The following is a 14359-nucleotide window of genomic DNA, read 5'->3' as shown; positions in this document are numbered from 1 at the left end:
TCCCTCCCCGGACTGAGGTAAGTGAAAGATATCGCGAGATCTTCGCGTGACCCGAGCCGAGGAGGGCCAAGGGGTGTGGCCACCCTTCCAGTCAGTGTAGTTGTAGGTTCGAGTCTCGCTGGGCAACACAGGCCTTCCCCTTTTTCCTAATATTTTATGGCACACTTTATGTGTTATTACATGCAGCGTATATAAAAAAAAATTATAATGTAAAATTATGTTTTATGTATGCACACATTATATATGGAACGTTATGAATATATTGTGTGTCCTAATTTTATGTAGCTCATAATTTCATACTGGAAAATTTATGTTGTGTTTTATATATATACACACACACAAACATATTTTCCAGGACACACGTCATGATGTATTTTTATCCACTAGGAGGCTTTAAAATTTCAGCAATCACAAAGCGCCTCGTTGAGGCCCTGACGCTGATCAGGCCCCGTTGCCGTGGCGACGAGAGGAGGGCAGGGCCACTCAGGGCAGGCTCTGTGATGTCGCGGGGGGGCGTGGCAGGGCGCGAGGGCCTCAGCCAATGGCGCGGCAGGTGAAGAGCCATGGGGGGGGGAGAGAGAGAGGGAGGGAGCTGCGGCGCCGCGCCATGCGGAAGGGCCGCCGGAGCCGCTCCCGGGCGCCCCGCGGCGGTCGGGAGGACCTCTCGGAGCTGGCACTTGCGCAGTCGGCCTCCTCGGAGTCGCCCTGGGAGTGGGAGGCGGAGCGTGTGGAGCAGCTGCGCGAGCGAGCCTGGCGCTGGGGGCCGCGGGGGCCGGACTCGGGCGGGAAGGGCCGGAGCCGCCGCGAGCGGGAGCAGCGCAGCAACTGGGCCGTGCCCGCCGGCCACGAGCGCAAGATTGCCACCAAGCTCCGCGCCAGCCTGGCCAAGAGGCGGCGCCGAGAGCAAAAGAGGGGAGCCGCAGCAGCAGGAGGGGGCCGAGCTCGGTTGGCAGCAGCAGTTGCAGCTGCTGGAAGGGGCGGCAGCGGCAGCGCGGAGGGGGCCGTAACCCCCAACCACATTTTATTGTGGCTGAGGGTGATGGGAGTTGTAGTCCAGCAAATTAAACCTCCTTTATGGCATGGGGTGGGAGGCAAGCTAGGCTACCTGACAGAAAGCATAGATACCTGAGGGGCTTGCCGGTTGTTGGGACTACAACTCCCATCATCCCCAGCTACAACATAGGCCACTGGGAATGGTGAAAGTCGTAGTCAAAGAAGATCTGGGAGCTCCAGGTTGAGAGCCCTTCCCCTCTAATCCTGGGCTTGTAGAATGTCCCAGGGTTTTGTGTCTGGCAGCGTCTGCAGGTAGGACTGGGAGAGACCCCTGCCTAGAACTCTGCTGCTGCTGCCAGTCAGGGTTGGCAATCCTGAGCTGGGTGGCCTGAGGGCTTGACTCAGTGGGCAGCTCCCTGTGGGTTTTTTCTGTGGTTCCCCTTAGACACGGGTCTGCCTCCGAGGTCCCAGAGAGCAGACAGTGCTGAGCACTAGGTGGGCTTGAAAACTAAGGGTGGGTTTTGCTTCTCCCTAGGCTGCAGAAGTGGCCATGGAGTGCCTCCTCCCATCCCCTCGGCTGCTGTGTATCTGAGGAAGCCTCCGGCCGAGCAGCGCTCCTCCTCAGACGCTAAGCATGTGCCAGATTCCCCGGGACGCACGTGGAGACCTTTCTGTTCATCAAAACCGACAGCTTCGGCATCTCACAATCTGCCTCTTTGCCTTCTTGCCTCCCGTTTCTTTATTTCGCTGCGACCCCCCGGCCACCTCTCCAGAGAGGACTCAAGGTGTCATGTCATAGCCCTCAAGCTAGGCACAGCGGGGATTTTGAAAGTGAGGCCTTCAGCTGTTGCCCACTCCCATCATCCCCAGCGTTGCAGCAGGGGGTGATGGGCATTGTGGTCCAACATCTGGACACCCTAGTTTGAGAACCTCTGGGGTACACAGGAGGTGTGGGCTGTCACCCACCCACCCCCGCATTAAAATGGGAGGCCTTCAGAGTAGTGGAAATTACTTGCCTTCAGAGTAGTGTTCCCTCTCATTTTTCCCCCCATCAGAAAGCGGGATGAGGTGTTTTTTTCTGCGCGGCAGTATCAAGGCAGTGTGTGCACATGTGCATGACCATGTGCCGCTATAGATGCAACACACACACACCCCATAAATATGGAAGGAAAGCAGTGCGTCATACAGTTCTATTTACAAAACTGGATTTTTACTTTCACTTTCAAGCCGAATGGAAACATGTCGCTGGCACCTTTCTCCCTAGACTGTTGGAAATGCTTGCTTGGCACGGTGCATTGTGGGATATCCAGGGGTCTAGCCCCCGGACCTGCAGCAATTAAGTGCCCGTCTGGGGGAAAGGTGTGTTTCAACAGCCGGTCATGTGAATAGCCGCATTGTCTTCGAGAATATGGGAAGTCGCCCCAAAAGAAGAAATAAGCTAATAATTTCTAACAAGAAATCACCTTTGTCTTGTTAGACGTTTCCCAGTGGTTTCATAAATCTGCGGTCCTCACTGTATTTAATGCTGCACCTTATTGCAAAGTCAAATAGAATTTATTTATTTTTAACAGAGATTCATGAATGAAAATGAGGTCTTTGGGTTAGGCTAATGGGCTATATAACGAGGAAGGAACATTCAGTTTCGAGGGCAGAGACACACCAGCTTTTATGAGGTGGATTAGAAGTGGCTTATTATAGTACTACATGCAAGCAAGAGGCTGCGGAATGATAAAACAGTATGAGAAACACAGTATACGTAGATGAAGACATGAACCCAGCATGCATTTGAATGCATTACAATGCGCAGAAATCCTTAACCAGTTCTCAGAAGTGTGACTAAATGCCCCTGCAAGTCCTGTTCTATTTCTTCTCTCGCCCTTCTGCCAAAAAGGCTTTCAGGTTTCTGACAGAATGACAAGAGAACTTGGAAATCCAGCAGAGTCACCAGAAAAAGGGGGAACCTGCTGGGTAGATTCACACATCGTGCAGAACCGACTCACAGAGTTGGCAACCTGTGATTTCTCCTGAGCCTCTGTCTGTCTTCTGGGCACAAAGGCACCTTTTGAAAGTGGCGATTCTCTTGATTGAGCAGGTGGAGAGCAGCTGGCCCTCTCCATCCCCAGCACATTGTCCCTCCAGTGACCGTCTCTGGTGTCTGTCTTATGTTGTGAGCCTTTTAGTGGGGGAGGGATGTATTTATTCTTTCTCTATGTAAAGCACTTTGGGAACTTTTGTTGAGAAGGGCTATATAATTTCTAATTTCAGCCTGTTTTAATTACATATATTCAATTATATAACTGTAATCAATTATATAACTGTAATCCCCCCCCCCTTCTGTTTTGGCTTGTGGCTGTAACATTAAAGAACTAAAATATTTGTTGTAGTAGCAGCCCTTAGAGCCTTGCTGGGAAATCTGGCCAGGGTGTGTGATTCTGGCTCAACTCTGCTACTCCCAACAAACCAAGATATGCGATTCGCTAGAGCATTCGCCACCTCCTCCCAAATATTCCAGGCTGGGAGAACCTCAGGTTAAGGACATAGGAAGCTGCCATCTACTGAGTCAGACCCTTGGTCCATCTTGCTCAGTATTGCCTTCACAGACTGGCAGCGGCTTTTCCAAGGTTGCAGGCAGGAGTCTCTCTCTCGGCCCTATCTTGGAAATGCTACCAGGGAGGGAACTTGGGACCTTCTGCTCTTCATGTGAACCCATTGCACAGATTAGGAAAGATCAGCCCAGTTTAGCTAGATTCTGAGAGTGTGCCTTCCTTGAAACGATGGGATAAGGCTGGGGGACAGGGTGGAAAACCTGTTTAAAACTCTGTTTAAAACCCTGACAATTCTGAGCCGGTTAGGGCTCCCGTAGAAGGCTCCAAATGAGGCTCAAAGTGCCTTCGCTCTCCAAATGAGGAATCGTATAGTATATGAAGACGTAGATTCGCTCTTGAGGCCACGCAGAGGAGGAGATTGTCTGAAACTTCCTGCAGGGCCGGGACTGGATGAATCCCAAAGACGATGGGCCTCTCCAGGCCGGAAAAGCAACGGATACTATCGAGGACGATCTCGTCCACCAGGACTTCGTCGGCTTTCACGAGCTCAGAATCCAGGCGGGACCTTCTCATCTCCATCACCAAGAGACCTCTATAACGCTCAGCGGCATTTTCAATGCTACAGAGAATGGCGACATCTTTCCTCGAGTGGCCTTTCTCCAGGTATCGCTTACACTGCCCAGCCACGTAACGTGCCAGTTCTTTACGCTCCAGGCCTGCCTTCATCTCACAGAACCCTGCCATGGAATGGCCACACCTCGTCTTGCTCAGCAGCTCCTTCAATTGATCATGAGGAATTTCCAGTGCTTTGTTTTCTACAACCTTCTCCATCTTTTCATGTATTTCTTTATATATCTCAACAGCATTCCGGACTCCAGTAGTGAGATGATCCCGAGAATCCTTGCTTTCCAGAGGTGGGAGACCAGTCTTAAAAGGATGGCTCAGTTGCCAATAGTCCAGAAAAATCCAAAAAATCCCAGGAGAAGTACGATTTTGGCTAACAATCTGCAAAGCTTTCTCATACCATGGGCCATTCTCCGTTCAGAAATTCTGAGCTTCATCCACAATGATGTGCTTGACTGAACAACGGTACGGCGTGAAATAGTTCCCTATGAAAGTAGCTCTAGTCACAACACTGGTTTGGGGCATTTTCTTCCTAAAACAAAATGTTTTTAAAATATCATCCAAAATTGATTAGGCTTAAGCTGGTGTTTTTTAACAGAAAATAATGCTGTGCCAAGCAGACGCACACTCTTCTAAAATGCTAACCTTTCTTTTGGCGATACCTACTATTTTTGCAATATAACATCTTAGGCAGGGACCCACAAGTTTAGGCTTAGCTCCCTAGCCAGCTGTGATCAACCCCAATCCCCTGCCTGCTCTCAGATCCCCCCTAGAGGGCTGGGGTTACTTGCCACTGGCAACCTGGCGAGTGGATTTGCCAGAGGGAGCATTGGAGGAGGCAGTATCGTTGAAGCTCTAAAACTGACCAGCCCTTGGGATGGGAGAGCTCTGTAAAACCCAGAGATAGTTGTTTTAAAATAGAAGAGATACATGTGACGTTTGTCAAAGCAAAACCTCCACCACACTCACCCCACGAAGTCCCGCAGTGGCGCATTTTCGCAAATGTAGAGGATCTCGTGGGGCTGGCAGTTGAAGACGTTCTTGATTTTCTCCATGATCTTCAAGGTCACAATGGTCTTCCCACTCCCGGGCAGGCCATAGATGAACTGGTGCAGGGTCTTCTTCAGGTTCTCAGAAAGCTTTTCGTACTGCTCAAGGGTCAAGAGGTTCAGAAACGCAACCCCAACCTGGTCGCTTAAGAAAGAGGTGAAACTGAGCAAAACGATGATAAGTGACTTCCGCAAACTGGGGAGGTGCTCTTGCTTTAACTTGTAGGTTTGGGGGTATTCTCTGAGCCGGCATCATCAGACAGACACAGGATCCATGGGATCACACAGATCTTCTCAGAGTATCCCCCAACGTTGACCAGCTTGTGCTTCAACAGCCGGGCTGTGTGTCTTACATGTCCGTATGCTTCCGAGGAGGAGACTCAAGTACAGTGAAAAGATAGGGGTGGCTTCCTGCAGTGATCAGGAGGGTGTCACATATAATCGCCGGGTTCTTGGGCAAGCCAACGTCCACAGTCCAGCTTCTGGAAAACATCAGCGTCCCCTGAGCTGATGAGGGGATTTTGCTTTTTATCAAGTCTTTCAGTTTGGGGTTTTCAGAGAATAACTCGTTGCAAAGAGATTGAGGGATGAATGCCACCTGGTCTGAACTCTCTTTTAAAAATGAGGAGGAAAAGACAGAGCAGAAGACACTGGTTAAGGATCTATTTAAGACTTCAAAGTTAATTACTTCTCCACCAAATCCTCTAGTCCTGAGCAAAAGGGCCCTACATGATGTGAATCTGTTCACCCATTTAGGTCACTGCAGGCAAACTTGTGCAGTTTCCACTCTCGCCATCTGAGGTGGGGAACTGGGACAGAGCCTTCTCAGGCATTCCCAAGAGGCAAAAAATGGGCAATGATTTACTGGGGAGAGAATGCCAAAGATAAAATGATCCTCTCTGGAATATAGGGACAGGGGCAGAGTCCTCTCTGATTTTTTCCATCTGTGTGCGGAATGAGTTTTGTTCTGGGTGGCAGTATCAAAGCAGTGTGCACACACCTGTGCATTCGGAGCGGGGCCCTCCTGCTTCGACCTGAGCAGTATCTAAAATTAACTGAGCAGACATCAAAAAACTTCTGCATGTGCGCACGTGACTGTGGACAGGTGGAGCCTATGCAATGGTCTATAAGTGCTCTACTTGGCAATGAATATCCAATAGAAAGATATTTTAAAAATATCTTTAGAAGTCAAAACCTCATCTCAGGCTCTGCTCACAGTCCTGGCACTGACTGCAATTTGGTAGGCAGGGCCTTCTCAGTTGTGGCCCCTTGGCTCTGAAGTGTTTTGCCATGTTCCCTCCGAGAGAAAGGGAGAGAGAGAGAGTGTGTGTGAAGCCATTAGTTTAGAGTGGCTTTGTAATGCCATTTACTGCAGCTTGTATTTGATGGGTTTTTAATGTTTTAAAATCCAGTTTTGTGGATGCACTTTAGTCAATTGTTTTATACTGTTTATTGTTTTAGCAGTTTCATTGTTAACTTTATAATGTTTTTATTGTCTTATTGACTTGTCTGGTTTGTTTGTTTTTGTTTCTTTGCTTTTGGCGTAAACTGCCCTGAGCAATATGAGGAGAGCTGGTCCTATGGCAGAAAGCATGAATTATACCCTTTGCTAAGCAGGGTCCACCCTGGTTTGCATTTGAATGGGAGACTACATGTGTGAGCAAAACTGTGAGATCTTCCCCTCAGGGGATGGAGCCACTCTGGGAAGAGAAGAAGGCTCCAAGTTCCCTCCCTGGCAACGTCTCCATGATTGGGCTGAGAGAGATTCCTGCCTGCAACCTTGGAGAAGCCGCTGCCAGTCTGTGAAGACAATACTGAGCTAGATAGACCAAGGGTCTGACTCAGTATATGGCAGCTTCCAATATCCATTTATGTGAACTGAATACTGTCTTTCTTTTTAATTCCATTGTTTCTTTCTCCTTCTCCACCTCCTTTCTTGCATTGGTTTTCCTAATTAGCTTCTCCTCCTGCCTTTCACTGCCACCCCCACCACATCAGCACAGCAATCTTACACAGCCCATCTCTTTGCACATGCCACTTGGGTTTAAGGACACAAGACCAGCCCTGCTGGATCAGGCCCAGGGAGGCCCATCTAGTCCAGCATCCTGCTTCACCCAGTGGCCCACCAGATGGTTTGCTTAGGAGCAGGCTGACAGCCTAACTAACGGGGCCACCAGTGCAACATAAGAAGCAGCAGCACTTCTGAAAAGTTCAACTCCCTCAGCTCCACACCTGGCTCAATGGTGGGGGCCTATTTGGGCAGCCTCCTCTTCCCAGGAAGCCCTCTGCGCCACCCAAAGATATGTCCCTGAGGGCTGTGCAGGCGTCGGGGCCATACTGAGGGCTTCCAGGGAAAGGGACAGTTGCTGAAATCCCTCTCCTGCGCTAGCACCGCATACTGCGTTCAGTCTGGAACTCTTCAGAAGCACCCGTGAAAATGCCTGACACTATAAAGCTCAGCATTTTCTAGAAGCAATTAACTGGTGGTAACTGGCAGACTCGAGCCATTTTCATGAGATGAAACTGCAAGAGCAGAAGAAGAGTCCAGCTGGATCAGGTCCAAGGACTATCTAGCCCAGCATCCTGTTTCACACAGTGGCAGCCCCCCAGAGGCCCCTGGGAAGCCAGAGGGGAGGGCATGCCCTCTCTCTGGCTCCCCTGCAACTGCTATTGTTAACATATTTTTTTATTATTGTTAAATTTATATACCGCCTTTCATTAAAAACAATCCCAAGGCAGTTTACAAAAGTTAAAAACATACAATAAAAATGACAATTAAAAATACTAAGCTAAAAATGAAACAAATCTGATTTAAAATATAGAATACAAACATAAAAACTATACGCAGGTAAAAACACACAGAAGAAGCAATATTTGGAGGCATTGTGCCTCTGAGGCTGGAGGTGGCCTATAGCCACCAGACTAGGAGCCTATTGATAGACCCCCGTCCTCCCTGAATTTCTCTAATCCCCTCTTAGGGCCACCCAGGAAGAACGGCCGTGGGGGTTGCTGACCAACCAGAAGCAAAACAGCCCGGCCAGACTACAGAACTCACCCTGAGCCCAGAGGTTTAAAATTAAAATTGTGTTTTAATTCCAACATCAAAATGGGAACCTACCTGGGAACAGAGCATCCTGGAGCCCTTTCAGGTGTGCAAATGTTTTGATAGAGTACACTGTTTTTGTGAGGGGCGGTTTATCAGATATATTCAGTCTGGAAACATCCAGCAAATTCTAATGGAAATAAAAACAAAACAAACCCTCAGATAAGCTGGGAATCCTTCCCCACCACCACACGTACGACAAATATCTACATACCACTTTTCAACATAAGCTTTTCACGTAGGCTTCAGTCTGAAGCAAATCACACGGGCGTATCACAGTGATCCAATAGAGCTGCTTTCGCTTTCATTTTCACCCCTGCCGTCAGAGAATCATGGGAATTGTAGTTTGGCATGGGCACTGAAATGTCTTTGCTAGAGATTCCCTCGCTCATTAGAGTCAGAGAAGCGGACTCCTCTGTCTTGAGGGGCATAGCGACTATGGAGCAAGGGGGGGCGGCCATCCCCCGGCTGCCAGGGACTGGAGGGGGGCACCAAGGCACCCCCTCGCCCTTGGCTAGAGTGCCGCCTTGCCCCCTCCTGCACCCAGCTGGCGAATGAAGATCTCACCAGCTGGGAGCATAAGGTGTGCCCCTCTTTTCCTGATCCAATGTTTTGCTGGAGAGTTAAGCCCAGCCAGCCTTTGGATGAAATGCTGACTGGGGAGGACGAGAGAGGGTCCAAACCTCCTGGGAAGAAGCCCCGCCCCTTGTTTCTAACATCAGACGTAGGGGGTGGGGCCAATGTCGAGGGTGGGACCCATCAGTCTCAACAGAGTCAGTGGTGCGGAGATCCTTTCTCTGCCTTCTTGAGAAGCAGCTCCCAGGTCACAGATTCCACAAACTGCTGACTGGGGAAATCTCTGCTGGGGGGATGGTGGGCCCTGTCCTTAACCCTAGGGATGTACACAAAACCCACTGTCCCGGTTTGGTTTGAGGCCAAACCAGCCTCGAACCCAACCATTGGTCCGGCACCCCCTCGAACCCACCCCTGGGTTTGGTTTAGGTTCAGGGGGTTTCACGGACTGTCCAGGCCAAACCAGGGGGATTTGGTTCGGGGGTCGAACCATTGAACCCCTGAACCAAAACTATGAACCTGTTTGCACATCCCTACTCGGCCCCTTTGTGCCTGACATCAGATGTAGGGGGTGTGACTTGTGTGCACGCTTGCTTCAGGTGCACAACTGTAAAGCCTAGAGGGAGGAGAGCAGTGTCCCCTCTAAGAGGGATCCCCAGATGTTGTAGACTACAACTCTCAGAATCCCTGAGCAAAAGCAATTGCCGCTGGGGATTCTGGGAGTTGTGGTCCACAACATCTGGGTGTCCCTGTTCGAGAGGACACTGGAGGGGAGCAGCCGGAGTTCAAATGTCACCTTAACTGGTGACCTTAGACACATCATGATTTGTCAGTCCACCCCACAAGATAAATATAACAAGCTTTTTCAAAGCACCACAGATACATGGATGTGTTTTAAACACTTTTGTCAAAATGATGTTAATCATCCATTGTCTCCTACTGTCCTGAAGTGGGATGGCCCCCGCTTTAGGTAAAGAACTGGTTTGCTTGACCTAACCCCTTCCATCTTCTGGGGAGGAACTCCCTTGAGGGATTTTGACTAAGAGGGGAATAGAAGCATGAACCACCTTCCGCCCATCATGTTAATGAAATGCAAAGTTAACTCTAAAAGGAAGATCTCACCATCAAGATCTGGGTCTTCTGCTAGCATAAGATCACACCATTCCTCTTTACTTCGCCATCCTCTATGATCCATGAATCTGGCTCATCTATAAAAACAGCGCAGCAGAACAGCTCAATTCTCACAACCAAGATGAAACCGTGGAGTTCATCTTCTTTAAAAACAGGCAGGGTTTTACATTTAAATACAACCTTTTCCTGAGAAGTGCAGAAATGGACGTGTGGCAGATTGTGAATGATGCTTTCTGTTTCTTTTTCTAGTAAGCTTGGCTCGACATTTTTGTTATGCCCCAAAATTATTTTGTTATCATTCACACCAAAGATTAAATACCTGCCTTTTCCACTTGCAAAAGCCGAGACAGCGTGGAAGCATGCGTTTAACAAATCCTTGAATATCATCATCTACTGGGAACTGTTTGAATTCAACTTCTGTTGATTCCACAAATTTTAAGGTTTCGCCATGCTCCAGTCTTTATCGTTTGAAAAACTAACTGCTTCATCAATGTCCTCTTCCGCTGAACTTTGGCTACTTGTCCAAGAATATTTAACTGCTGGGAAGGATTGAACTATGTCCAGTCCAATTCCATGCTCTTTGAAGGAGTACCCTTCATTCTTGATCTCAGCTTTTATCATCCCTCCTCCAGAATTTAGCAAAGCGCAGGCATCCCGGCTCAATGTTTTTATTTCAATGTCCAATTCCACATTCAGCTCCTCTTTAATTCTGCGTATATCGGTGTCAACCTCTTTGTTGGACTTTCCAGGTGTTTCTTTCTTTATCTGTTCCCAAATCTTCCTTTGAACTCCTTCGGCAATCTTCCTCTCTCTTTCGTTCTCACCAAATGTTATTTCCCCCACAGTGACGACTTGCTCAGGGAAGGGGCTTCCTAAGTCCAGGTGCAACTGGCCCATTTCCGCCAGCCATCTTCTGCTGGCCATCTTCCACCTGCAGGAGAGCAGAGGAACAAGGAAACCAGCAGATCAATGTTGGCACATACACCAGGCCTTTCCATTTGGGGGGATGGAGCCAAAACTCAGGGGAAGAGCTTCTGCTTGCCACACAGGAGGTCCCAGGTTCATTCCCTGGCAGCATCCCCAGGTATGGCTGGGAGAGACTCCCACCTGAAACCTTGGAGAGCTGCTGCCAGTCCGTGTAGACAATACAGAGCTAGATGGACCAAGCGTCTGACTCAGTTTCCTATGTTCCACCAAATAACATTTTGAAATAACACATTCATAAGAACATAAGAGCCCTGTTTTATCAGGCCTGGGGCCCATCCAGTCCAACATCCTGTTTCATACAGTGACCTACCAGATTGCCTCTGAGATGCCACAGGCAAGAGGTGAGGGCATGCCCTCTCTCCTGCTGTTGCTCCCCTGCCACTGGTATTTAGAAGCATCCTGCCTCGGACGGAGGTGGCCTGTAGCCCTCAAATTAGTAGCAATGCAGAACAAAACATGCCCACAGGAGGTCACCCTTTTGCCACACAAGGGAAATGCTTTGTCCTTTCCCATTCATGTAGCCTAGCCTAAGCTTGCTTCGTTGCAAAAAGTGTCCTTTTGCCACGCCACAAAGATGCTTGCCCTCTGCAGTTCCTACTGCCTGCTGCTGCCAAAAGTCTGTCGCCCTTGCAACAGAGATACAAATGTTTCCCTTTTTGAAGGAACTAAGAAAGAAAGGAAGGGGGAGGATCAAACAGCCAAGAGCAGGGCATTTGTCTGCCTGGGGGCGGGGGGGGGGGAGGGAAGTTGAATGTAAAAATAAAGACAATCACCATTATTAATTACTTTAAATTATGAAACTATTAGCTATTGCTTAATTACGTAACTGTTTTGTTTGTTTTAAATTTGGCCTCGGCCCCCGCAGGCCAAGTCACAGTTGGTTTCAGCCCAGCGGGGCATTTGAGTTGTGCACCCCTGGAGTAAGACACTCATATCCTTCACTGCGCCCCAATTCACAAGTTTGCATATTAGGGAAAGGTATAAAATTTCTCTCTCTCTCTCTCTCTCTCTCTCTCTCTCTCTCTCACAGAGAAATGGCTCCATCTCAGCGAATTAAAGCTCTGACCATTTTCGTTTGGTTCCATACCTGTCAAGGCCTTGCAGTTCTCCTGGACGGTTCTGATTTCCTCCAGAAAAGCCTCTCAGTCCAGCAGAGATCTCCCAGGAAGTTTGACTGCCCGACTTCTTCTCCGGCTTATATATCCCCAGAGGTGCCACTCCCCCAGTCGTGAGCTAGCCAGGATGAGAGCATCACTTTCATTTTCTCTGGTTCCCTGAGCTGCTATTTTGCAGCCTCATACATATTCAGCTACGGGTTTCCGTGGGATTGACCAGTTTGTAAAGACACATTTTTTCCCCATTTCACAATTCAATACACACACAAAATTCAGGAACTTCACATTTCCTCCACAATAGAGCTCTTCTTTCCCACCATCTGCCTCTTCCAACCTCCTCTGCCATATTCTCCTGCCAATAATTCCAAAATTGGGGTGTTTCTCCTCCCCCCTCCCCCCCCGCCACAGTCCCCAGGTTATTACAAGCTGGATTTCCCAGGTATTTAAATCAAGCCAATCCACAAGAAATAAAGCCAAGATGGATGTTTCTAGCAACTGCTGTCACACTGCAGAGTTAAGCATGTATGGTCTAGCAGCAGATAACAACTCTGCTTTTCTGGAAGTCGCTGGTTTCTCGCAGAAAGTCCATCAAGCTCTTCCCATATGGAATTAGCAGGGAATACACTCTCAGTGGGGAGCGTTCAACAAATCCACTCGCAAACCTGGTCCTATCTTGGGCAATCTAGTGTCTCTTGTTTTCCAAGGAAGTTTGCTTTTATTTTATTTCTTTACATTTAGATACCACCCTTTGTGCTAAGACCCCACGGCAGTTAACAACACAGATAAAACAATGCAATTCAATAAAACAAACAGAAAAACAGGCTGAAACAATAGAACTCGATTTTTTAAAAAACCCATAAAAATAGAAGGTAGCTAAATATTTTAAAAGAGCAGAAGAGTTCATTGACCAAAGGCCTGAATGAAAACGGCAGTCTCCACTTTCCTCCTGAAGGCTGGGAGCCATGCCGGTCTCAGCTGAGAGCAGGTTCTACAGCCTGGGGGCAAGCACCGAGAAGGCCCTGTCCCGTGTGCTTGAGAAACAAGCCCCAGCAGGTGTGGGCACATGGAGGAAAGCCCTCCCAGCCGATGTACTCAGGGGGTAGATAGATTCAGATAGAAGCAGGTGGTCCTTAAGGTACCTGAGGCCCAAGCCACTGAGGGCTTTTAAAGGTAATAACCAGCACCTTGAATTGTACCTGGAAACAGACTGGCGAGAATCATTAATTCTGGAACGTGGTTGGCATAGAGGAGAAATGAACCTAGTGAGGAGAAACCTAAGTATGTAGTACACCGCTCTGGGCTCCTTGGAGGAAGAGCAGGATATAAAATGTAAATAACAACAACAACAACAACAACCTATAATCCCTACCTTTAGGGCACATCAGCCTCAAGATGGCTTTCAAACATAGGTCAGGTATCGTTTTGTGTAGCACTGTCCTGGCAGCGGATTTAGGACCACAAGGTCAGCTTTTGTCCACGAAGAGTTCAATTAAAATCTCCAACAAATATTAGTCAGACGTTGAATAAGCTATCAAGGAAATTTGCATGCAGGAGGTTCCAGCGTGGTGTAGTGGTTAGAGTGTTGGACCAGCACCAGGGAGACCTGAGTTCAAATCCCCATTCAGCCCTGAAACTCACTGGGTGACTCTGGGCAAGTCACAAATCTCTCAGCCTAACCTACCTCACAGGGTTGTTGTAAGGATAAACATAACCATGTACACCGTTTTGAGCTCCTCGGAGGAAGAGCGAGATATAAGTGTAAAAATAAATAAATAGGTTCCTTTCCTGGCAGCATCTCCAAGATAGGGCTGAGAGAGACTCCTGCCTGCCACCCTGGAGAAGCCGCTGCCAGCCTGGGTAGGCAATACTGAGCTGGATGGACCAAGGGTCTGACTCAGTATATGGCAGCTTCCTAGGTTCCTTATCCAATGTCTCAATGAAGATTGCCCGGATTTGTTAGGATCACGCAAAGCGTTTAGATAGGACAGTATATAAATGTAATTAATAAGTATTAAAATAATAAGAGTTCACACATGGAAAACTTTAATTATCTAACCCCCACCCCCACCCCATCCAATGATAAATCTTCTGGGTTGTTGTTGTTTTTTGTCTTGCATTGAGTCATTTAAGGACTGATGTAGCTTAATATATATACAGCTGCTAATATTGTCAGACCTACCCAGTCACAGTTAGTCACACACACACACACACACACACACACACACACACACACACACA

The 14359-nt window shown here is 48.4% G+C and overlaps 1 protein-coding gene and 1 pseudogene across 1 annotated transcript; one reads left to right on the top strand and one right to left on the bottom strand.

Annotated features, from left to right (window-relative positions):
* The first annotated feature begins 607 nt into the window (after positions 1-607).
* Positions 608-1522, top strand: NUPR2 (nuclear protein 2, transcriptional regulator). The gene has a single exon (XM_053275271.1). It carries the CDS (start codon positions 608-610, stop codon positions 1127-1129), a length of 522 nt encoding a protein of 173 aa, XP_053131246.1. The 3' UTR covers positions 1130-1522.
* Positions 1523-2574: 1052 nt separating this feature from the next.
* On the bottom strand, positions 2575-13991 carry LOC128336102 (schlafen family member 13-like; annotated as a pseudogene).
* Positions 13992-14359: the final 368 nt, after the last annotated feature.

This window comes from Hemicordylus capensis, chromosome 12, assembly GCF_027244095.1.
Source record: "Hemicordylus capensis ecotype Gifberg chromosome 12, rHemCap1.1.pri, whole genome shotgun sequence".
Classification (NCBI taxonomy): domain Eukaryota; kingdom Metazoa; phylum Chordata; class Lepidosauria; order Squamata; family Cordylidae; genus Hemicordylus; species Hemicordylus capensis.
The sequence above is the reverse complement of the archived record's forward strand: the minus strand, read 5'-3'. Positions and strand labels throughout refer to the sequence as shown.